Source organism: Emydura macquarii, unplaced genomic scaffold, assembly GCF_026122565.2.
Source record: "Emydura macquarii macquarii isolate MOO-44397 ecotype Brisbane River unplaced genomic scaffold, CSIRO-AGI_Emac_v2 contig_1451, whole genome shotgun sequence".
NCBI lineage: Eukaryota > Metazoa > Chordata > Testudines > Chelidae > Emydura > Emydura macquarii.
The window spans coordinates 1,425,234-1,451,137 of record NW_027131588.1 but is presented as its reverse complement, the minus strand read 5'-3'; the positions used below and the strand labels follow the sequence as shown (position 1 = coordinate 1,451,137).

Here is a 25,904-nt window from a genome sequence, read left to right as displayed (position 1 = left end):
GAGAGCAACCTCTCAGTTCTGCGCATGGATCCAGCCTCCCATCTATTTTCTTCTCGCCTAGCCTACTTCCTCCTGGCCTGGGCCACTGTAACTTCAGACCGATGGGTGCCCAGCATGGTGTCCATTGGTTATACCCTCCAATTTGCCTCACTCCCACCTCCCCATCCATCCACCTAATCCTTCTTCAGGGACCTCTCTCCCAAGCAACTCCTCATGCAGGAGGTGCGAGCACTCTTGCAGGTGGGTGCAGTGGAAGAGGTTCCCCGAAATCTACGGGGGTCGAGGTTTTTATTCCAACTTTTTCTTGATTCCAAAGACAAAGGGAGGACTGAGGCCTATCCTGGACTTGAGGCACCTCAAAAAATACCTCAGAAAGCTGAAGTTTTGAATGGTGTCTCTAGCCACCATCATTCCCTCACTGGATCCGAGCGACTGGTACGCCACTATTGATTTAAAGGATGCTTACTTTCACATTGTAATCTTCCCTGATCACAGGAGTTCCTAAGGTTTATGGTAGGAGACCGTCATTACCAATGTATGTTGGTATTGGCGGTATATCTCCGGAAGAAAGGAGTGTATGCGTTCCCTTACCTGGATGACTGGCTCATCGGGGCAGGTCGGCATCATGATTACCGAAATGTTAGCCAGGTGCTAGGCCTTCTAATAAATAAACAAAAATCAACACTAGTCCCTGTGCAGAGGATAGAGTTTATCGGAGTGATGCTGGACTTGCCCAGGGTCAGAGCATTTCTTCCCGAGGAAGGGATCTTCACAGTGACAGATATTATAACCCACATTTCAACTCACCCCCTCACAACTGCGAGGGTATGCCTCAGTCTCCTAGGCCACATGGCGGCCTGCACCTACCTGGTTCCCTGGGCCAGACTGCACCTCAGACCCCTCCAGATGTGGTTGGTGTCAGTGTATTCCCTAGTCAGGCACCATCTAGACAGGATACTTACAGTTCCTCCGGAAATACTTACCTCCCAGGTGTGGTGGACGAGTCCGGATCAGGTCCTCTCAGGAATGCCCTATGAAGCACGCCAGCCATCAGTAACACTGATTTCTGGTGCGTCGGACCTGGGATGGGGAGCTCACATGTGTTCCCTAAAAACCCAAGGCACGTGGACCTCAGGGGAACTGTGGTTGCACATCAATATTAAGGTGCTCAGGACAATTTGTCTAGTTTTCCTACTACATCTTATCAATTCATGGACAATACAGCCTCCATGTACTATATTAACAGACAAGGTGAGGCCCGGTCCCCAGCCTTGTGCAAATAGGCTATGCATTTCTGAGACATTTGCATCACTCACAGCATTCACCCAATAGCAGTTCATCTCCCAGGGATCAACAACTCTTTGGTGGACCGTCTCACCAGGTCCTTCTGCTCTCATGACAAGTGGTCCCTCCATCCACTGGTAGTGGCTCGCATCCCCAACTGGATCTATCTGTCACCAGGATCAACAGGAAATGCCATCATTTCTGTTGACATCAGGGACTCAGCGCAGGCTCTATCACCAATGCCTTTCTCCTTTCCTGGTCAGGGACCCTCTTGTACACCTTCCCTCCAATTCCTCTGATGCACAAGGTCCTCCGGAAGGTGAAGAGAGACAAGGCATGAGTCATCCTTGTAGCACCAGCATGGCCCCGACAACATTGGTTTGGGCTGTTACTAGAGCTGGTGGGACCCAGGCAATGGACCCTGTTGCTGCAACTGGACCTCCTGTCCCAAGATCAGGGTCACCTGCTCCACCCGGAACTGTCCTCCCTACATCTGATGGCATAGATGCTCCATGGCTAAGTCAGGAGGAGCAAGCCTGCTCAACCCAAATTCTGCTCATGCTCTTGGAAAGCAGGAAGCCATCTACCAGATCGGCCTATAAAGCTAAGTGGAAGTACTTCACCTGCTGGGTGACCGAGCGTGGCGTTTCCTCTATGGAGGCATCAACCCCAACAATTTTGTAGTATCTGATCCATTTGAAACAAGAGGGATTGGCCTTCTCATCCATCAAGGTCCATGTAGTGGACACATCTGCTTTCCACCCTTTCGTGGAAGGTAGAACAGTCTTTTCGCATGACGGCCAGATTCCTTAAGGGATTAGAAAGGCTTTTCTCACCAATAAGGGAGCCTTCTCCTCAGTGGGACTTGAATTTGATTCTCTCCAGGCTCACTGGGTCCCCCTTCAAACCTATGGCTTCATGCATCCTTATATATCTATCCTGGAAGGTCGCCTTCCTGGTGGCTATTACATCTGCCATGTGAGTTTCAGAGATCAGGGCATTAACATCAGAACCACCCTACATGGTGTTTTATAAGGACAAGGTCCAATTACACCCGCACTTGGCTTTTTTGCCTAAGACAGTCTCTCATTTTCACCTTAACTAGGATATTTTCTTACCTGTCTTTTATCCCAAATCACACAGCTCCAGTGAAGAGCGACTGCATGCTCCTGATGTGAGACAGGCCCTGGCCTTTTACATTGACAGAACCAAACCTTTTCGTCATTCAACGCAACTCTTCGTAGCCGTCACAGACCGGATGAAGGGGCTGCCAGTTTCTTTGCCGCGTATCTCGAAGGGGATCCCATCCTGTATCTGAGCCTGTTATGAGCAGGCCGGAGTCACGCCCCCAGTGTCCTTGACATTCAACAAGAGCGCAGGCATCATTTGCGGCCTTCCAATCGCATGTCCCCATCCAGAACATCTGCAGGGCAGCTACTTGGTCATCGATACATGCCTTCGCATCCCACTATGCCTTGACGCAGGAAGCTCGAGACGATGTTGGATTCGGTAGAGCAGTGCTTCAAGTGTCACATCCATGAACTCCTGCCCGCCACCGGAGACACTGCTGGTGAGTCACCTAAACTGGGAATGGACATGAACAAGCACTCGAAGAAGAAAGAACAGTTACTTACCTTGTAACTGTTGTTCTTCAAGATGTGTTGCTCATGTCCATTCCACACCCGCCCTCCTTTCCCTCAATCGGGGTTCCAGCAAGAAGGAACTGAGAGGGAGAGGGAGCTGGTGGCACCTATGTGGAGGCGCATGTGCGCGCCGCTGCAGGGGGCACTAGAGTCGGCTTGTATGGGTACAACTAGGGGAAAACGTTTCCCAGCACCGGTGCAGGTGGCACACACACACACCTGAATTGGGAATGGACATGAGCAACACATCTCGAAGAACAACAGTTACAACGTAACTTTCCCCTGGAACACGTCACTGGCTTTTTACAATTTTCTCAAACCAACCTCTCGTCCACATGCCAGAGCAGACTCAAGGTTGCATTCTTCACTCTGCACACCTCATAAAAAGAATCTTCAGGCTGGGTCTCTGGGCCAGGAGTGTTACTAAGCTCTAAAGGGACGGGAGAGATGCTGAGGGGGAGCAGTGTATCCTGCTTTTATTAGCTTCCCAGACCAGGATGAACCACTCTGCAAGAACTGGGAGCATTGCAGGGAGAGCCAGAGACTTCACAGGGCAGGGAATTCCAGGAGGCATAAAGAACTCTGGGAAAATCCTAATTAAAAATAGAAAGGGATTTTCTAATATAAAACATGTTATTAACTCTAAGCTAAGGATGTTACTTAACATTAAACTTAAAGGGTATGTATAGTCACCAAGGAACATTACAGTTGTGAAAGCATTTGCATTGATGGAAAGGAACAATTATAGGAAAGTCAAATACCTGACTGTCTCTTAAATAAATGTAAAAGGGGAAAATACTATATTACACATTCAACAAAACCTTATCATAAAGTTAATGAGTTGGGTTGTTTTTTTGGTTGTGTTTCTAATAGAAGGGCTGAAATGCAAAGAAGAAAAAGCAATTTTTAAACAAATCATTCTTGCTGCCATTTAGTTCTATCTTGTAGCTTAGTAGAAGATTCGGAGAATGTCTGACTGACACCTTTCATGAACAACCAACACTCGCAAAAATGTAATAATAATAAAGTGTCCAGTTAAAATTAGTTTCTTGCCTAATTGTCAGCAGTAATTTGACTCCAGTTCCATCAGTCATTTTGGCATCATCGTTTTCCTCCCTCCCCTGTGCTCCCCCCATGTTAAAAAAGTTTTAAAATGAAAATGAAGTCTAAAACCAATGCATTTCGCTCATGTAAGGCCCTATAATTCACTGGAGTGTCAGATATGGAGAAAATAGAAAGCGGTGCTTAATGCCGCTGAAACGCCAAAAGAGAGAACACGTTAGTCCTGCAGCATCCTGTCTGGGAGCTCATGGAAGCCAGTCTATGTCATGGCTGTCCAGTTGGATCTCCACAAGGCTTGGGACAGGGCAAAGGGTGGCAACTGAGCACCAAGGAAGTGGAGTGTAGTATAGTTTCAAAGAAAATGGCTATCTTCCTTAAATAAGCAAGGGAATTGCTGAGTAATATAATTCTGATGAGGGAGCTCTGATGCCTTGTGGGAAAGGTGACCTAATGCACCAGACCTGTATGCAGATAATCCCAGCTTTCTTTACATACCTCAACATGGAGGGATAACCTTGCTGATATCAAGGCGTCTCTAGGTGAAGAGAGCCAAACCCTCTGCCCCCTGCGGTCATATACTACAGTGATGGGATCAGTGTAAGAATCTTCCCGACACAGAATGCAGCAATCTGCAAGAAATTCTCTGAGATGAAACTCATTTATTTCCTGGACTTTATACAAGATTTTTCCACGCCGACCACAATGTTATCATTTCTTCTGTTCCATTTCCTAGCTTCCTTCTCCTGTTCCGTCCCTCTGCTTTCCTTTCTCAATTTTTCCTCTTCTCCTTTTAATCCTCTTTTTTCACCTTCTGTTTTCCTTTTATTTGTTCTTCTAAGCTGTTTTCATATTTTTTTATTTTAAACTGAAAATTTTAACTTTATTTTTAAGCCATAGCAGCATCCTCTTCTTGCTCTGTGTTTTCTTCATTCTCTTCTTCTATTATCTCTGTCCGTCTGCTTACCTTTATATTACTTTTCTATCAATTCATTCTTTACATGCGTGGTTTATTTGCATCCCCATTTCCTTCCTTGATATTCTCTTCTTACTCCCTTTCTCTGCCTGAATAATTGAGTTAAGTGACCCACTGGGCAGGTACGTGTGCTTAAAAAAAATAAATAAAAGGGTGACCTGCTCAAAAATATACTTGCTCTGAGGCACTAAATTAATAGGTATTTTGAGCCCTGTAATGAAAAATATGATGAGGAATGCTTGAAATATGTAGCACAAATGACTGTGGTCCTTTCACTTGAGTACGGGAAAGGGTAATGTGAAATACTGTATGATAACTTCACTGCATCAATAGACTTAAACTGACCATATGCCATAAAGCTCCCAGGAATAGTTCTCATGATTTTTTTCAATCATTCAAACTATTTTCAGACAAGTAGACATTTAATATATTTTTGAGTTCGTACCATCATATTTTTATTGCATTTCAGCATTGTTAGTTATTCATTAACTTCTACAGCAATTGATTTACAGAGGTTTTGAAAGAATGTGCTCCAAAATTTGATTTTTTAAACATACTGTAGTTATTTTCTCTTCAGTATTAGCACTCTAGGTTTAAAACTGTAGAAACCTCCAGACTTATTTACATAGGTTATTTCTGTGTTAAGAGAGAGAGTAGACACAGACACAGGATTAATAAACTATCTCAGTTTACTTTTAATTACATTGTGTATTGTGCATAGGGAATGTAGTATTTTAACAAAAATGAATATCAAGTGATCATTTACTCCTAAACTGTAAGGGCGTCTTAGGAACAACTTTATGAGATTCTCAGCAAATACAAAATCTTGGTCCTTTCCCACTCCAGTCAGCTTGTAACTTCTTCTCCTTTTCCTTTATGCCACTTTTCCTGGTGAGGGTTGCAGCAGCAGCATGGAGAGTAGGGAGGACCAGACCCCCCTTTCCTCCGCAACAGGTTCCAGCTACTCCCGGGGAATTCCCAAGTGATCCCAGGCCAGCTGGGAGATACAATCCCTCCAGTGTGTCTTGGGTTGGCCTTGGGGCCTCCTCCCAGTGGGACATGCCTGGTATAGTTCCAAAGGAAGCCTACCACGTGGCATCAATATCAGGTGCCCAAACCACTGCAGCTGACTCCTCTCGATCTGGAGGAGTAACAGTTCTACTCTGAGCCTCTCCCAAATAGCTGAGCCCCTCACCCTGTTTCGGAGAGTCAGCCCAGCCACCCTGCGGAGAAATCGCATTTCTGCTTTTTGTACCAGCAATCACGTTCTTCTGGTCATTATCCAAAGTTCACAGCCATAGGTGAGGATGGGGACGTAGATTGACCTGTAAACCAAGAGCTTCATCCGAAAACTTAGCTCCTGCTTCACCACCACGGATCGGTACAGTGCCCTGCTTCACCACCACGGATCGGCACAGTGCCTGCATCACTGCTGCTGCCGCACTAATCCAGCAGTCAATCTCATGCTCCTGCTTACCATCACTTGTGAACAAGGCCCCTAGATATTTAAATTCTTCCAGTAAGGGCAGCTGCTCCCCCTTCACCTGGAGAGAACACTCCACTTTCTTCTGGAAAAGACCTCCAATTTGGTGGTGCTGATTCTCATCCCAGCCACTTCATATGTGGCAGTAAACCATTCCAGTGTGCATCGGAGATCAAAATCTGAAGAAGCAAGGAGGACATCATCATCTGCAAATACCAGAGATGCCACCTCCAACTCCTCGTACCATATACACTCCCTAAGTTGGCTGTGCCTTGTTATCCTGTCCATGAAGATCATGAACAGGTGTGGGACAGGATGCACCCTTGGTGGAGTATAACACCCACCTTGCATGAACTCAACTTAATGCCAAAAATGCAGACAGAACTCTCACTCTGGGAAAAGAGGGATCGGAGAGCATGCAGCAGCTACACCGGCACCTCATATTTCAGCAGCACTTCCCACAGGATATCTTGTGAAAATGTGGTCATAAGCCTTCTCCAGGACTTCCCATGACCTCAAGATAGAAAAGAACTGGTCCATTATTGCACATCTGGGACGAAAACTGCATTGTTCCTCCTGAATCTGAGGTTCAACTAATTCTTCTCCAACACCCTTGCATATAGACTTTGCCAGGGAGGCTGAGAAGTGTGACTGCTTGTAGTTGAAACACACCTTCTGATCTCCTTTCTTAAAGATCAGGACCACTACCTCAGTTTGCCAGTCCCGAGGTATTGCACCCACCTTCCATGCAACATTGAAGAGATGCATTAACCACAATAGCCTGACTTTGTCCAGTGACTTCAACATGTCTGGGCAAATCTCGTCCACCCCTGCTGCCTTACCACTACGAAGGCACTTTACTGCCGCAGCAACCTCATCAACAGAAATAAATCGGATCCCACCGGCTGGTTCTGGCAGTGCCTGCTTGAAGGAGGGCATGTCCACCAGGTTCAAAGTGGCCAGTCCATCATGGTCCATTCCTCCTGATGCTATTCTGGCATTGCACCCAGCCCTCACCCTTTACCTTGCAGTTGGTGGACCCATGAAGTGGGTCAACGTCACCTTTGTGGGCTGAGCCCGGCAAGGCTACATGGGTGTCCTTCCCACCAGAGACTCACCTAACACTGCCCCGTGGTCTGGCTCCAGGGTGGGTACAGATATACCTAATCTGGGTGAGGTTCACTGATCATTTTGGGGCCTTCATGAGTGTTTTAGCATGTAATTCTTCCTGTTAACTCCTCCATGGCCATTTCTAGAACCTCTGACTTCTAAGCTACATCGCTAATAATCATACTTATTTCTGTGTTTGCTTCTGGACACGTTTCCATGTGTATAAAGGATCAAGATAGGAACCATGGTCTAGAGGTTAGAGGATGGATCTGGAAATCAATAATTCTTGATTTTATAATCTGCTTTTGTCAGTGAATCACTGTGTGACCTTGTGTTAGTTGCTTAACCTCTCTGTGTCTGTTTCCTCTATATAAGAATAGACATACTTCCCAGTGAAGTTAAGAATCTTAATTAATGTTTGTAAGGTGCTTTGAAATCATTGGATAAAAGATGCTATTGAAATGTTTTGTTCACAGATACCTGTGCTGTAAAAAATTCCCACTCTGTGTGTTGATCATGTGTCTCTGCAGTGTGAAAAGTTGGATATGGTTTAGCCTATATCTCTGTGTTGTAGAACACACTCCAGCAGCAGGAGTAGTGCAGCCTCCACAGAGTTTCAATAGCCTGTAGCTGCCTCTCCTTAGTTGTTTTTTCTTTGTGGAGGATATCAGAAGCTGCAGATACCTGCTCATGCAGCTTGGCTTAGTTTCTGTTTGCACTTCTGCTCCTGAGCACCACTTTTTTCTGGGCTAAAGACGTGCCATGTATGTGTTACTGTAAAATTCCTGAAAAGAGTGAAAAAGTTATTGTTGTCTTTTCTTAATTTGTATTCAATTAGGGCTGTGCTTATGTGACATCTTGAGCTTCGACTTGTTCCTACAAGTATTAATAGCACTATTGTACTGTTTGTGGTTTTAGTATTTTGTTTGTTGTAGCTCCCTTGGTTTTGTCGTGGAGTCGTGTAGAAGCCAACCTTTCCCCCCTCCTTCTCCTCCTCCTCTTGATACAGTTTCAGACATTGCCCGAGTACAAATTGAAAATATCTGCCACAAACTAATAAAACTGGTGAAGTTAAGCTTCACTTTCTGGTTGGCATCCCAAGAAATTTTAAGTAAATCCCAACTCTAAAATGACAAACAAGGACTTCAAGGAAAAATTCTTGAGGAGAGCGATGTTGGAGATGAGTGTCTCATTGCATATGTTCACTGAAAACCAAGAAATCTTTCTCTATCCCATCCTAGGAGTGTTCTAGCTGTTGGCATGGCTGCCTTATTGTATTAAGTTTTTCTAGCTTTTCAGAAGGAGACTACATGGAAATTGTGCAGATTGAAGTGAAAAAAATTGAGGGCCTGAGTGGATCACTTGATTTGTCATGCACAAAAACTGTTTGATTACTTTCTGTAGCTGTCAGTTAGATTATAGACAGTATCTCTTATGGAGTTGTTTTGGCCTTTCATGAGTTTGGAGAAAGGAAATTAAGCTCCGTGGTTCATGTTTTTGAAGGGCTTATTCTTCTAAAATCTTCCATTAGACAACCATAATATCATGAGAGAGCTATTTTGGTCTTACAAAATTTTGGTCTCACAAAGACCTCCTTTTGAACCACACCATAACTGTGAGCTGGAATTTAAACATGTTTAATTGTATTATTTATGGCAGCAACTACAGCTCACATGATAAATGATCATGAGACTTTAGGTTCTGTAATCTATTTTACGTAAAGTCCCCCGAGGACAAGGTGATGTTACTGACTCTCCCTAGATTCCAGCCTAATGTGGCATTGGACTTACACCATGATTGCTCTCTTACTCTGCCAGTATTCTTCCCAATATTCATGCTCATCCAAACAAAGCACTTTTCCGTAAGTCTGATGGTACTGTGTCATACATTTTTGTTATGTAGAGCAGGCAAAATTCTGATTAGTGTCCGCCCGTTTTTTTGCTTCACTTGATACCATTACACTTGGAACAATCCATGTCAAACAGAAATATGTCCAAATGGCTTTCTGAATTCCATAGCTCATTGTTATGCTTTGGCAGGCCTACAGTACAACTCCAAAGTCACTTTAAGCCAAAGTCATATTTAGTCGGAGGCAAATTGCAACTATTACCAGCCTCCAGTTGATTCCTGTCCAAGAGAGTTGTAAGGCAGCCACATGGAACTCTGTGCATATGTTTACACAACAATATGACTTGGAGTCAACATCATGACAATAATGCAAGTTAGACTGAGTGGTACTGCAGAGCCTGTCTCCAAGTCAGGAATAGTCCAATTCTCCCAGTGCCTTGCTTCAGATTTCTATTTCCCATTAAAATGGTTCTTTTGTTACTTATGTACTTACAATGATTTGTCACTATTTGCCATTATTTCCCTTTGTACATCTTATATCAGTATTTTTCAAAGACATACTTGGAGCTTTTTAGTATCACAGGGTGGTCATTTATTACATCAGGTATCTTTTGGAAAAAAGATAATTACATTGTTTTTATTCTTGTTCTCTGAAGATATATAGTTACATTGGATTACTATTCCTTCAGAGTTGGAGAAAAGTTTTTTTTCTCCTATCCCATCTTGTCATTCTATTTTGTCCTGTTTATTTCAGAGGGGACTGATGGTAGGCAATTACAAGATATTAAAAGTCTGTACAGGAAAATTTACATCTCCTGTTACCTGGTGATCAACTTATTTAAAATTTAGAAGTTAAATCTTTGCCTTCATATCCAACAGGAGTGAGATCCACAAAGTGGTTCTCTCTGGCACCTAAAAATCTGCAGAGGCCAAGTATTACAAAAAAGTAAATTTTGCATTTACTCCCTGCTGGACTGGTTTCTTCTTTTCTGTGGATGTACAAAAGAAAAGTACTTTAATTTACAATGCGGTGCTACTCTGAAAAGTGATTATGCAAAAATTATTATTTGTATTATTATTATTATTATGAACTTAGTTATGACAGCAGCTCACTGTGTGTATTGAGAATCATATCTGATTATTTTTCTGACTAGAGAAGCGTGTAGTACTTTTTATTCCTGCATAGCCAGCACAACTATGGAAGAGTCAGTTGGATTCCATTGTGATTCATGCATCCTCAACAGAATTCTTAACCAAAACTAACATTTTCAAACTTGGGTGCCAAAGTTATTGCCCAAGTTCTAACTGAAAAGACACATTCTGCCCTCATTTACACCGGTGTAACCCCGTTGTCTTCAGTGGAGATGCACATGTGTAACTGATAGTAGATTTTGACCTGTATAAACCCTATGACAAATGACATGTGAGCCAGAAAATTCCTTCCCCTACATCATACCTTGACTGTCAGATTCAATGCTGCATTTTGTGGGCTGGCAGTAAAAAAAATCATCTCAATACAAGAAAACTGAAATAAATTGGTAAAGAGGTCAATCAATCAGTAAGAAAAGAAACCTGGTGCCTCATGATGCCATTTTTGAAGAGTCATTTTTCCACAGTATACCCACACAACATAAGTCAACTTTTCAGTGTCTAAGATAAGGATATGTTTAATATCTTAATTGCTTGCTAATTTAGCAAACTTGCTTTGCATTTGGAATGATCTGTAATGGTTTTATCTCTTTTTTGGAAGATTTTTTTTCCATCTTGTACGTAACTTACTTTATTTTGTACGTAATTTTTTTGCCACAGTTCACATAAGCAGTTTCAGTTGGTATGATAGTCTCTAGTTCCAATCCTAAATTTTTCGAGTAATATTACTCTACACTGTTAAATAGGTGTCAATAGTCCACTTGTAGGATGGCAGCATTTTTGTGGTTTGTATATAGTTTCTGAGGAACTTTGAAATAATTTAGAATAACAGGCACTGTATAAAATATAAGTTGGTAATATCATAATACTACTGAATACTTTTTTTTGTTTGTTTTGTACCTCTTTTAATATAGCTGAATCAATTAACTGTTTAAGTTTAGTAATTAAAACAAAAGACAGTATTGTGCCAAGTATTACAATGATAATTGAAAAGATATGAATAATAAAATATTGAACAAGAGAAATAAATACGTGGTAACACTGTATAATTTTCCCCTTTAGTTCCAGGGCAACCGCTGAACTTCAAAGCAGAACCTGAATCTGAAACAAGCATATTACTTTCTTGGACCCCTCCCCGCTCTGAAACTATTTCCAGTTATGAACTGGTTTACAAAGATGGGGACCAGGGGGAAGAGGTAAATGAAAATGTTCCTGGCCTTTTGTATTTTATTTAATGGAGTAAGATATGAAAGGCAACAATGGTCTAGAAATACAAGCTTAGCAGCTTTCCTAGTATAAGAGACTTGACATTAAATGGTTTGTTAAACAGAACAACCAGCTTGATAACAGATTCCGAGCGCTGTTACCAGCAGGCTCTGTGGCTACTGGCAACGGGAAAATTTACTGGTGTTCATGGAAAGGCAGCCATGAAGGTTGCTCCCAGTTCCAAAGGGTAAGGTTAATTGAGGCTGTTCAAGCCTGTACCGCCTTCAGGGCATGCAGTCACAGACTTTGCCCAGCTCTTAGGAATGACACAAGAAGAAATCCTGGCCAGGATTGCAGTTAATGGGGCCAGGATTTCACCCATAATGAATAGTTGTTTCTGTTAGTCAATAAATAAGGATCTTTTAAAACATGGTAATTGGTACTTTTCAGTGTGCTTCAGGAAGGAAATACATTTTTCTAATCATAAGACACTTGTTTTAGATATTGTTGTTTGCTCTTTTATGAACAAATAACATTTTAAAAGTTTCTTTGGCTGAACTAAATCAATCTTTTTTTAAAAAAAAGTCTCTTATCTTTTCTGTTAAATTGTACAAAGCTGATTTCCACAAATGAGAGTGGGGGTCCCAAGAGACAGCAGGGCAATGTTAGATACGTCAGTGCCCTCCTGCGTCACCATCTTGCTGCTGTTTTGGTAATACAGCGAGAGTTGATTACTGCTACTTCACTGAGTTTTGGTTTATAGAAATTCTTCACATGTACTGAAGACAGGTAAACACACTCACGGTAGCTAAAGAGGTTGCTAAGAGGAGAGTTCCCAGATCTATCTTTTAATTCCATATGAGATATATGTCCCTGCCTAAACTTGCACTATGTCCAGATCACAGATTCTTGATCATATTTATACCTTTAGAAGAGTTGTTCCTTAAGATTTTGAATGCTACCCTTAAAATCCAAGATCACCCATCCCATAAAAGTCCCATTTCACTGCAATGATTAGTACATATAGATAAATAAATGAAGCTCTACTCATATATCAGTGTCCAAGTATTCTTTTAAAATTTGAACACGATTATTTAACCCTTTTTAAATTGTCAAACAATATTTCTCCCTAGCAGTTTGATACATTGAACTGCTTATTTTAAAAATTTATTCCTCATTATTTATTTATTGTAGGTAATAGATTCACTTTCCTTTCATTGTTTAGTTAAGTTTGCTTTGTTTAAAATGCTATGTTCACGTTTTTAAAAGAAGTTTAAACAAATTAATCCCCTTTGATGATGTTATCAGTGTCTTAGAGGGGCTCTTCTCCTTAGACAAAATCCTGAATATTTTTGGATATTTATCAAGAAATCTAGTTATCTTATTGCAAAAACAACAAGAGTCCTGTAGCACTTTAAAGACTAACAAATTCCTGCGGGCATAAGCTTTCGAGGGCTGCAACCCACTTCGTCAGATGCATGAAATGGAAATCACAGATAGGAGGTATATATATACATCCAAGGGTAAGAAACAACAATGGGGAGGGCAAGTGCTAACAAAGTCTATTCAGTTAGAGTAGATGGGGCCTATTGACAACCGTTGATTAGAAGGTGAGAATGTGTTTTTGCTGTGAGAATGTTGTTTTTGCTGTATATAGACTAACATGGCTACCCCTCTGGAAGTTATCTTATTGTTTACCTTTAGCAACGTGTTTCTGTTGAGCCAACTACATCTTACCGCCTACAAAGCCTGAAGCCAAACAGCTTGTATTACTTCCGTCTGGCTGCTCGCTCTCCACAAGGCCTGGGTGCTTCAACTGCTGAAATCTCAGCAAGAACCATGCAGTCAAGTAGGTGTCTCTCCTTGCTTGCTTTATTCTGCTCCTTGTACCTGTTGAGCAGACACAACCAGATAAGCCAGTAAGACAGCAGTAGGGACAAAGAGTTTCAGTAACATGACAGCAGGACAGTGCTTATCATATATATTTATACAGATATGCTTAGGACAATTGTTTTTGAATTATTATTGGCTTTTGCATATCCTTAAGAGAAGAAGCAGAACACCTTCAGAATGTCTAAAGAGACAGCACTATGATGATATCAATATATCTTCTACATGCACCACTAGGTATATTAATGATCCTCCATACATGGCATTCCTTCTATCTAGTCCTTGAGCCTTAAAATTGCACCTGTCCAGCCTAGTCATTTCCTGCTTCAGCAGATGAATTCCATAAAATTGTTTTCCTTTTATGCAGGCACTCCCTTCCTACAGAACATGTACATTTGAAGGCTCCAGAACTGTATGCACTAACAGGCATGCTGATAACTATGGTTATCCTTTCTAAGTTTTGGCTAATGGGTGGGTGGGGGCAGGGTTTGTGACCAGTCTTTGGAAGATGGGCACCTCATTATTATAAATAATTTTGACACACACACAAGAAAACTACATTCTGATTGGCTGTTCATGTAAATAATTAGAGTAATTTGTAGCACTTAGCTGAAAAAATCTGATGATGATTCATATAGGAATTTTAAAATATTTAAATTAAAACTTAACTAACGGGATCTTCTTCAGGTACTGGAGAATTGCATCCCAAAGAGTTGATATAATCAGGTGAAATTATACTTTGTGTAATTCTTTGCATTACCACTCCATTTTCAAACTTCATTCCATCATGTATTTACATTTTCTATAGGCTGATTGGTTCATTACTTTTAGTGCAGTCACGTTATTTAAACGAATAATGCAAAGCCTCATTTAAATTCTGGTTTGAGTCAGGCAGCTCTGGCTATTGTATTTATACTGTCATGCTTTGCTAGTGTTTGATGAGATATTAATAACAATTGAGGTACCTGGAGAACTGTTGCTCTTGAGTTTGAGTTTTATGAGTAATGTGAACTTCCTGAGGCATGTCTGTGGCATTTTAAATAAACACAAAGGACGCAGTTATGCTGTCATTTGTGCAATCCCTATATAAGATTCAGGAATAATGTTGTGGGGCAGTCATTTTAATTATGCAAAATCAGTATTTTGATATAGAAAAAAATTATTTTCTTTCATGGGGACCATTTCAGTTACGCTTGAGAGCATGAGCATCATAAAAAGTGGCTGGGAATTGTTTAAAGTGTGGCTACAAGTTAAATATTTAAGGCCCAATCCTGTACTCTGTGCAGTCAAAATTGCCATTGATATCCATTTCCTACTTATATAAAAATGAAGTAAATGGGACAGGGCCAGTAGGATGACATTACACTGTTTGTAGCCTTCTTTTTATTTATGTATTCAGACAATATGTGAAAAGGTGCCAGGGCTATATATTAAAAGAAAGTAGTCAGACTTTTGCAAGAGATGTACCCAGTCCTGCTCCCATTGAATTTAATGGCAAACTTCCAATTTACTTCCATGATACATGATCAGACTTGATAGACTTGCTTAACAGATTGCAGATGGTGAAAAAATCCCCTTGCAAAGTAAAGGAGAAATTGCATTTTTCAAAACAATTACACAGGATAGAATACATAGGAATGCAATAGTTTGCATTTATTTTATTACAATGATTTTAAAAAATTAGAAATTTCTCATGGATACAGTAGAAATATTCTCCAGAGTTTTTGTATCATTCAGTCTTGGTTTCAGAGAAATCTGCTACAGGGATTTCTGTCTCTCAGTATGATATCCTGAAGCAGTCCTTTCACTCCCCCGTTTAGTTCAAGCATGAATTCATGGGATGTAGTGTAAGGACCAGTACAGTATATCCTGTGTACTTGATCTGTGCCTTGATTGTTGAATTTTTTTTTTTTTTTAATAAAAAATTAATCTACCCCTTCAGCCCCTCCTGATGTTGGTACATTCTCACTTATTTTCCCTTGGGAAGGGTAGAATAGCACACTGAGGAACATCCGTTGAACCACATAGAAGATCTGTGGGGAACCAAAAGATACATGTGTAAATGCAGTAGGTCACAGCAGGGACCTATAACTCTTCAGCTGCTTTAATTATCTTTGATGTGCCAAGAAAAGATACAAAAAATCCATTTGTTTTTCCTTTAAGGCTGTGGGGGAGGGACTAGTTCTCATTCATTCTCTCTCTCTCTCTCTCTCACACACACACTCACAGGTTTGCCCTTCAATTGTTTTTTTTTCCCTCTCAAGGCGGAGGGATTGTGGGCGGTGGCAGGGTTCTGAGGCCTGGATGTTTATTACTTTCTACAGGAAAGCTGCACTAGGACTACTTTTTCTGCTGCTCTGAACTATTTTTCTTACCTACTGTTTATAGACATTGCATTCTAAAAGATGCAGGACCACAGGCACAATCCACCAAAGCATTTAAGCATGTGCCTAAAATTAAACATAAGTGGTCTCACTGAAAGCATTGGGGCTACTCACTTGCTTAAGTGCTTTGCTGGATCGGAGCCCTAAAGAGATAAATGAGCTGATAGCCTCCTTTGGGTTCAAACCAGCATGGTCAAGCACTTCAGCTATTAAAGGCAATATTTGATCTAAATTATGAGTGCTCATGCGAAGTAAGATGTAGTATAAATTCAGAGCCTTGTACCTTTGTGCTTTGTGCTTTTAGTAAGATTCAATAGCTATTTTGCTGACAAAATATGCGGAGGTAGTAGTTTATAGAAATTACAAAAAAAAAATGCTGGTGGGATTTAATTCTTCACTAGCAAAGGTGTCTCCAAGAGGAGTTAAAATAATATAACTGAGAGCTGATCTAGGGTAAGTACAAGTTACAGTCAGAATCAACAAGCCTGTCACTTTTTTTCCTGGTAGGTAAACTTTTGACTAAGATTTTCTTCATCTTCTATTGACTTTGCATGTTTACGCTATGTTGGCTACAATAAATGTTTGAATAAATGTTTTCCATTTAAACATTATTTGTAGTTGACGTGATCTAGGCAGACTCTGTTGTTAAAATAAAACCAAAAACTTATCTTTTTGAGGGGGGAAGGATTTCTAAGGGGTTGGGGATTCCTAAAGCAATTTCTAGCAGTTATTGCAAGTTATTGGGAATGTAGTAAAAGGAAAAGAACTATTCAATGAATGTAAAACTGATTTACAGTATAGGTTAAAATTTGGCAATAAATCCATATGTAAAATACATCATTTAAAAATATCCTAGCTTGCACTAATTGCAGACATTACAAGGGTAGATGAATAGACATATAAAAGAATCACGTTTTGTTTTTATTTGAAGAAGAATTTTAATCACAGGTACGTAATATTATTTGAGGCTTCATTTTCATGTATTTCCCCCACATTCTTTTTCACCATTTAGTTTTATTCATTTTTAGTTTCTTCACTTTAATAAGCCAAGGTTTCATATGATTATCTGATTTTTGCTTTTTAAGTTTCTATGCGGTTTTTTTTGTTTGGTTGCCCTTTTTATTTATTTTCATTTTTCTTTTGTTCATGTTTTTTTTTCAACCACTCCTATCCTTTCACTCAAATCCTCCTTTAACCCACTACTGAAATTAGAGCCATCAGCTCCTCCTCAAGACATTAGTTGCACCAGCCCCAGCTCCACTAGCATTTTGGTAAGTTGGCATCCTCCACCGGTGGAAAAACAGAATGGCATTATCACAGAATACTCAATCAAGTACATTGGGATTGATGGGGAAGATGACAAGTCCTATGAAATTTTGGGAATTGCTTCAGACACTACCCAGTACCTTTTGGAACAGTTGGAAAAATGGACTGAATACCGGATCTCTGTGACTGCCCACACTGATGTTGGACCTGGCCCAGAGAGCTTATCAGTATTGATTCGGACAGATGAAGATGGTATGTTGCCTCCACTACATCAGTTTGCACCTATGACTCTCTCTCGATCTGCTGTCTTTGTATAGGCTAAGAGTATTCCTTTTTTTTCTGCTCCTCTTTTTCCCAAAATCGCTGTTACTGTCACCATTTGATTGTTTTAATCAAAGACCTTTGCTACGTCAGTTTTGAATTTTTGTTTAAACACAAAGTATGTTTTTGTGAACAATTTGAAACTGCTACCCCTTCAAACCTACCCAGGTCACTTCCCACCCCCCATCCATTAAAAAAAATCACAGATTTCAGGGGGGGTGAGGAATCTTTCTGCATTTTTCCTGCCTTTTTTTTTTTTTTTTTTTTTTTTTTAAATTCTTCTGTCTGATGAGCTTTTGTCTTTAATTTTTAAAAATTACCTTCTTGTTCTTTGGTGCATATAAAAAAATCTTTTGGAAAACTGATGCTCCACATATTTTTATCTTAAACATCTAGGTTGTCAAATGTCTTCCATACCTCAATATAACAGAAGATGTCTTAATTATCAACCAACTTTTTGTTCCACTGTAAAAAACCCCAAAACCAGAACCAAAGCAAACAAAAAAGAAAAACAAAGGGAACTTTTTTTTGGAAATCTTTTGTTTTTTTATTAATATTACTATTATTTTAATTATGAAATATCTCTTTGTACTTTAATGCTTTGAATTTCAAAGCATCTTCCTTGGCTTTTGTACATTTTTACATGTTTTTCTATTTCTCTAATACTCTTTTTTCTTCCATTTTTTGCATCAGTCATGTTTTTTGATCTTTTCACTGAAAGTTAGAGCAGATTGGTTGAGCATTTTAATTTGTTGAACAATTTGTATTCTTCAAGAAAACTTAGTGGGTCTGCTCTTAAAAAGAGAGAGAAAGAAAAAGACTAAATGGGTGGGACAGGTGCCTGTAATTCTGTTTTATCCAATGATGTTGTTCCAGTTCCTAGTGGTCCTCCTCGCAAAGTCGAGGTAGAGGCTGTCAACTCTACATCTGTTAAAGTGTCATGGCGCTCACCTGTACCCAATAAGCAGCATGGTCAGATCCGAGGATACCAGGTGCATTATGTGAGGATGGAAAACGGAGAGCCAAAGGGTCAGCCCATGCTGAAGGATGTCATGCTGGCTGATGCACAGGTAACTAGATTATTTTCTATTTTATTCACAGGCCACAGTAAAAATGCTACATTTACAAAAGAACTGTAAATAACTACCTGCCTTTTTCCTCCTTCACTTTGGCTCACAAGCTGACACATTTTATTTCCATTTTAATAGGTTCTCCGGTATGGTTGTTTTTACAGTTTCTTGGGCCAAATTCAGGCAGCTTCTTCTGTGTATATATACATGGGAAAAGAATCAGCTATGTTTATTGCAACTCTTTGTAACCATCTGCAGGCTCCCATAAACAATAAACTTCACACTCTGCATGTCCTCTGGAAGAGTGCCAAAGGGCACCTGGGCAGGTCATAGTCAGTGCCTTTTAGCATGTGTGCTGCCTGATCCAGCCACCAGATATTTCACACAGATAACTTACGTCTTGCAGGAATAATCTGTTCAATATTTTAATGTTGGAACCAGAAATAGAAGGACTAGAAACCTGCTTTGGCACATTCCGTGCTGCCTTGAAAGCATTAGTGTATACCCATCTCCCCACTCTATCAAACAAGGCCTGAATAATGTGTCATAGTTTTAGAACTCACTGATGTATTTAAATAACTCTATACATCATTCAAATCAAATAAAATGAGAAGTCTGTTTTAAAAATTTAAGGTTGCTTCTAGTGCAAAATGCAGATGCTGAGAAAGGCACTTGATTTGTTTTACAAATTATGGCATATGACAGAAATCTCTGTTCTAGGGCACGTGTTAGGATTTTAATGGTAGGGATATACTTGTGCTTTGTGGATGTGGAGATTACTTGAGTTTATGCCACTGATCTATACACCAAAGGGAAACCTATAAACGTTTGCATACACCTCAGAGCAAGGGCTCATTTTGTGTGTGAACAATGGGAAGTTGACAGATACAATCATCTTAATTGAATCTTAACCAGTTCTATGTTTCATGTTAGTAAATGGTGGCAACCCCCCTGGATTTAATAGATAAACTTGCAACTTTCCATATACACATCTCTTGTCCCTTCAATTTTGTTGACATACCTATTCGAACAGTATTGAGCCAGCTCTCACGAAGTCCATTTTATTGTTTTACATAACTATTTATTTATTTATTTGGCAAAATATTGTGCTCTCACAGTTTAAACAGAATGAACCATAAATGCCTGAGATTTATTACAAATTTCAATTATGAGAAAGAAAACAGTAAGGTGTCAAGCTTCAATTCTCCCTTTTTCTTGCTCAGATATCTGCCTTCAAGCTCTTGTGTGACTGTAGTTCTGACTCCATTTTAAATTGCAGAAGGTGGGAAGAGAGAGTGAGTGTGCAGTATGCCAAAATCTAAATGCCAAAATCAAACTTGCTCATGTGTGGGTTTACTTCAGTTTTTGGCTCTTAATTGCTAGTTCCCCCCTTCGTTCATTCTAACACCGTAACATTCATTTCCCTGAATGTGTGTTCTCTTGGAGTATGCACTGAAAAACTAAATTATGGTAACTGGGCTTCATTACTTCATTTCAAGTATGTATATACATTGATGTTATAAATCTAAATAGGTGCACTGAGGTAAATTTGGACAGGCTAAGATTGAAATGAAAATGAATGTAGCCTTGTAACATATGATTAGAAAAACAGGCAGCCTTTCATTATATCTCAGTGGCTGTTATAATACAGTCATAAAATATTACGGAGCAATAATAACATTCAGTACAAGGGAATATGTAGTTCTTTTACTCTTCAAAGAAAGAAAAGTTAAAAATCTTGCACACCCCACACAGTAATAAACATGGAATTGAAAATGCCCAGCTTAATTTCATTTTCCAGATTTCCAAATGCTATCTGATTTTGCCAGCCAGTTTTTGGGGATTTTTGTTTTTAAATTTGTTTTTATTAAGAAGAACAAAATTGCCTCAACCAGGCTACAAACCTCTTTTCATTTCTTTTGTTTTTCTTTCCAACATTCTTTACTCAATCAGTGGGAATATGATGATACTGCTGAACATGTGAGTAATTGTTGATTGATTAGATAAAAAGTATGTGTTGGTTTTTTTGTTTTTTAACTTCTTTCTATTTTGTAAATGTTTTTGTTATTTGCACAGATGCACGTACTAACATATTATTGAAGTTCTCAATTTTTTTTTTTTGCTTTGTTTTGTTCTGTGGATTTGGCATGGTTCTGAAATGTACAAAATTGTTTTGTGTGTTTCTTGGTTTTGATGGCTGTAACTAACTTTGCCTGGCAATGTAACCAAAGGAACTGTGCTTTAAAAGAAGATATTACAGAAAGAAAACAAAGTCATCTGGATTTGCCTAGTTCTTAGTCACCCTTAAGTTTTTGTCCTATTCAGTGTGTGGTGTGCAGCAGAAATACAAGTTCATCTTTCTTTTTGTTTAGAACATGCATCTATTTTGTACGCCTACCAACCAAACGAAGGAAGCCAAATGTCTTGTATTATTTATGGCCTAACCAAATTTCCTTTTTAAAAGACATTATTATATGCATTTATTTATCCTTGCACACAGTGAAATACAACTTACTCCATATGAGGCTAGTGTGTTCATCCTTATTTAAGAGGAAACTGTCATTTGTTTTGCTTTTATAGTTTTAAGTTGTCACCATTGTTTGTAATTGCCTTTTGAAAGATTGAAACTGCAATGTCTTTCCTACCGACTTTGCCCTTTGGGTTGAATTCAGTTTTGGGATGAATTTTCAGATTTGTTCTTTTTTTTGTGTGTGTTTTAATTGGAGGAATTTCACCCATCCCTTCTCATTATTACCTAGTAATTTTGGTACTGCTAATAAGTGATTGAAAATATAGGGCCAGATTCTAATTTCAGCTATACAGTGCTTCTACCCACATATTTTGAAAAATCCATTTTCTGTGGATAGTCTGGCCCATAATTTTGATATTAACTTTTATGGTTGTTGCATTTGAAGACTATGGGATTGCACATTTGCTATTTATTCTTGACATCAAAGTTTACCATTCCTTTAGCAACACTGAAATTAGTGTAAATCCATTCAGCCACACAGAATTGAGAGGGAGTGCTGGTTAGTGGTTACAGCCACAGACTGGAAGCCAGAATAGCTCTGACTTTGGGTAGATGGACTTCTCTGTTCTTTAGTTTACCTAGCAACAGACTAATAATGCTTATCTGCCTGATTGAGGTATCGAGACATAATTTTCTTTGGCTGTCTTTAGAGCATGAAACAAGTCTTTATTTCAGGTGGCCTGTGTGTGTGTATGTGTGTGTAAAAAGGCCTCCTTTGATTTTGCATCTAATACCCCCTGTTTTTTGTATAAGTTGAGAATTGATCCCTAGTTTGCCTGAGGGCTCTGGAGTTTGCTCTCACAGTGCTGATTGGGTGGTTCTTTGAGATTTTAAGTGCTTAATAATTTGTAATGCACTTTGAAGTCCCTGGATGAACAGCATTGTAACAAGTATAAATTATTCTGAAATTTGTATGAGAGCAAATAGTGTTTCTTGTGGACTGTACTTAGTGTATTTTGAAATAGCTTTAGAAGTGTGGCTACAACTGGAGTTTTCGGACTTATTGCTGGTGATTTCATACCTATGTCAATAAAGGCTAGTAAATTACTGGCTCAAACTGTGTTTCTTATTTTTACATTTGGATTAATTTCACAATAGCAATAAGACTCTCCAGGCAATGTATTTCAGGATGATTATTACACTGATCACATCACTCAGTCTTTAGCCAAACGCCTTATAAAACTACCTGATGCATGCTACTTAGAAATACCCTGTCTGTTTTTCTTAAATAAGTGAAACATATTGCATTACAGAGTATCACACTCACAAAACATTCTTCTGATACGCTCCAGTGTGTGTCATCATTACAGGTAGCACAAACGCATATGCACTTTATGTGATATGTAGCAATTGACTAAATGATTTTGCACTATGTTAGTAAGGAATGAATTTTTAATGTGTTCTTGTTTTATTTCATCTCAGGAAATGATCATTTCTGGACTACAGCCTGAAACAACATACTCCCTCACAGTGACAGCCTACACAACAAAAGGAGATGGAGCACGTAGCAAGCCCAAACTAGTGTCTACTACTGGTGCAGGTAATACTCAGATACCCCTTCATCTCTGAATTGTTTGTCTCTCAACTTGCAATACTTGCTTTGATACATCTGCTGTATGGAAATCTTCTCTACTGCACATGAAGCTGTTTGAAGGACACAGGGAGAGTTTAGTTTGTAAGCAGATGGAGCTTTCTTCATTTGAGCTTGGACCAGCCAAAAATGAAATCAGACCCTATCCTACATTCAAGATGTAGCAGGTCCTACATACAAGATGTAGGTCCTACATACGAGACCTTACTACATTCAAAATGTAGCAGAAAAATGCTGTTTTAATTATAAATCTCCTGTTAGATAATCTCTCTTCTGCACCCCACAACATGTTTTATAAAAAAGGGGAAAATCAGCAAGTGGCAAAGGGTATATTGGAGGATTGTTCTGACAGATGCCAAAAAATCAGAGTGGCCTGCAAGAAGCAAGAGCAAGACATTTTCTGCACCCTCCCCCCCTCCCCCCAAAAAAAGAAAACAGTTTGTGAGGAACCAGACATTTAAAATTTGAGTTCCCCTAGTGAAGGAGAGATGGCAGTCTTATTTCCCTTATAAATGTTCATTTTCTTGGTTTTATAACATGGCCATAAAAATACTCCATATCTATCATGATAGCTCATAACAGCCCTCTAGCACTATTTAGGCCATCATAACAATAATCCATGGATTATGTAACTGCAGGAAGTCAGAAAGTATATGTGTATAACTACACAGGCTGAGATTTTCAAAGCAGTTTAGTGGATTTAGACACACATCTTCAATAATTTCAGTGGACGATATAGCCAGGTCTCCTATTCTACTTTGGAAAATCTCAACTGTGATGATTAGATTGGTCATGTAGTTTCATTCCAGCTTCTACAGTACCTTCTACTTCTTACTCGTGACTGATATATGCTGGATATATTTTAACCAGTTCCACCTTTCCACTGAATTCTAGTAGTTCAGACAAAATGCAGTCAATATCTGGACCACTTTTGGTTCTGGTTTAGGAACAGCAAAACTTGACTCATAACATTTTTCAAAACCCAGTTCCCAGCTCTAATAAATACAGTAACTTCAGGTGATGTTTTAATTAATGGAATTCATTCCGGTCTCTAACCATAATTGTAGGATATAGAATGATACAAGCAAAACTTCCACCTTCCTTCATTGACCAGAGAAGGGCACTGTCAACTTTGACTGTCCCAAAATTTCCTGTCCCTCTCCTTTTTAACCCTCCCCCACAAAACTCTCCAGCCACTTGAAAAAAATCTATAAACTCTCCAAAACAAAGGCTGTAATGCAACTACTCTGTTGCATGACCTTCCAAGAACAAACCCTGGGCTCTATATTGTCTTACATCACTTGCATACTGTTATACAGAATGTACAAGTTGCATTATCCCTTTACTCTTCTTGATGCCATGGCAAACTGGTAAATGTCCACACCTACCAACCCACAATCTTCTGCACAAACAGGAACTCAGCATTTTGATGCTCCTTTTATTTTTTCCCTAATGGAACACCTAGTCAGACAATATGTTAGACCTGGCTACTGTTTATCATCTCTAGTAAGGAGGATTCTTGTATAGGCATTTAGAAAGGGAGTGACGAGCACAGAATGCACAGACAGATTTCAGACTCTGACTTTTCACAAGAATGGACCAGGCAGATGGAGGAATAATGCACTTGTACTTTCCCAAACTCACACACCAAAGCAAAGCTACTAATTCTAATTTAAGGCTTGTCAACTTTCATTTAATTGGGGGCTTCTACAAAGGAACTGTCTAAAAATACTGCAAAACAAATTAAAGGACTCGCTGCTCTCATTTGCACTTGTTTTAAAAGAGGTATCTCCATTAAAGTCAGTGGTGTTACATCAGATTAAAACTAGTGTTCATTGGAGGAAAATTGGTCTTTAAATGTTTCCCTGTGAAAACTCACCATATGTGAAAAACTATTTTAAGGCAGGAATGAACCAACTGGTGATAATTAACTGTTTTATTGTGTCTAGTTTGTATTTAAAAAAGCACAGTTTATATTTATACATAGGGAAGACTTTTCAAGTTTATCTCACAAGTGTGGACCTCCAATAATCTCCATTGATACTGTTGTAATGGTATTTGGTTAAATTTTCCATTCCGGGATGTACTTTCCATATGGTATCCATTTTTAGTATCAGCAATCTAATTTCTATAAAGTCTTTATACAAACAAGTTACTTTATACTCACAAGTCAAATAATTTAAATATTTCATCATGATTAAATACTACCCTTGCCAGTAGCAAAATATATATATATATCTTCAGCTCTACTGGCACCTAGGATAGCCATATAAATTGTTTTTACAGCTATGCATTTTACAGTTTATCATCAATTGCAAAAGCACAATACAACTGAACTTTAGTAACTCACACTTCAGTAACTGCAAGCCTCATTATTTGTACACAAAAGCTGTCAATCTTTCTTCATTTCTCTGCAAAGATTTGACAACAGAGCGCTCTACTGAGTCGCATGTTACTAAGATTTCATTCATTGTAGCGAACATGATGTGGAACTTCTCCTGGCGTAGTACAAAGTATTGCCATATATAACTAAGACAAAACTACACATATCAAATAAACAGAGTACACTGAGAGCTGTTATATGATGATATGATGATTTGTCTTAGTTACATATAGCAATACTTTGTAGTACATATATATATATTTGCTGCTCCTAGTCATTGCAGTGGGGCTTGTTTACACCAGTGGTGAATTTAGCTTCAAATGTTTAAAATGAGTAATATACAGCAACATAAAGTGTTACTATTTTATCAAAAGACTGAAGTACATGAGAAAACTGGAAGTATTTTCCTGTCAAATTTCACTTGCCATGTTCACACTCAGTATCCTGTCAGGCCCCTTTTTCTTTAGTTTCTTTTTGTTTTTGCTTTGCCCTCCTCACTGCTCCCTTTTTAACTTCACTCTGTCACTCAGTCCTGCAGTTCTTTCTCAATGTCCTAATTCACACTCATTCTGCATATCACTATCCTTGCTATTTCCCTCTGACAGGAACCTTTTAGTTAGTCTTTGGCTTGCTCCAAGCAGTAAGCATTCTGGTCTCTCCCACAATCCTGTAATTCCCTAACACAGATGGTACCCAGTGTTGCAAGCTCAT

General features: G+C 39.3%; 1 protein-coding gene across 3 annotated transcripts in view; it reads left to right on the top strand.

Moving 5' to 3' along the window:
* The window catches only part of PTPRD (protein tyrosine phosphatase receptor type D), a 1,886,025-nt gene that overhangs the window by 1,715,762 nt on the left and 144,359 nt on the right, over positions 1 to 25,904 (top strand). For all 3 annotated transcript variants that reach the window (XM_067553085.1, XM_067553086.1, XM_067553087.1), the window contains 6 exons: positions 11,615 to 11,748; positions 13,463 to 13,607; positions 17,245 to 17,550; positions 18,496 to 18,689; positions 20,643 to 20,669; positions 22,642 to 22,759. In XM_067553085.1, coding sequence (XP_067409186.1) covers positions 11,615 to 11,748; positions 13,463 to 13,607; positions 17,245 to 17,550; positions 18,496 to 18,689; positions 20,643 to 20,669; positions 22,642 to 22,759 — 924 coding nt within the window. The remainder of the gene's footprint in view (positions 1 to 11,614; positions 11,749 to 13,462; positions 13,608 to 17,244; positions 17,551 to 18,495; positions 18,690 to 20,642; positions 20,670 to 22,641; positions 22,760 to 25,904) is intronic.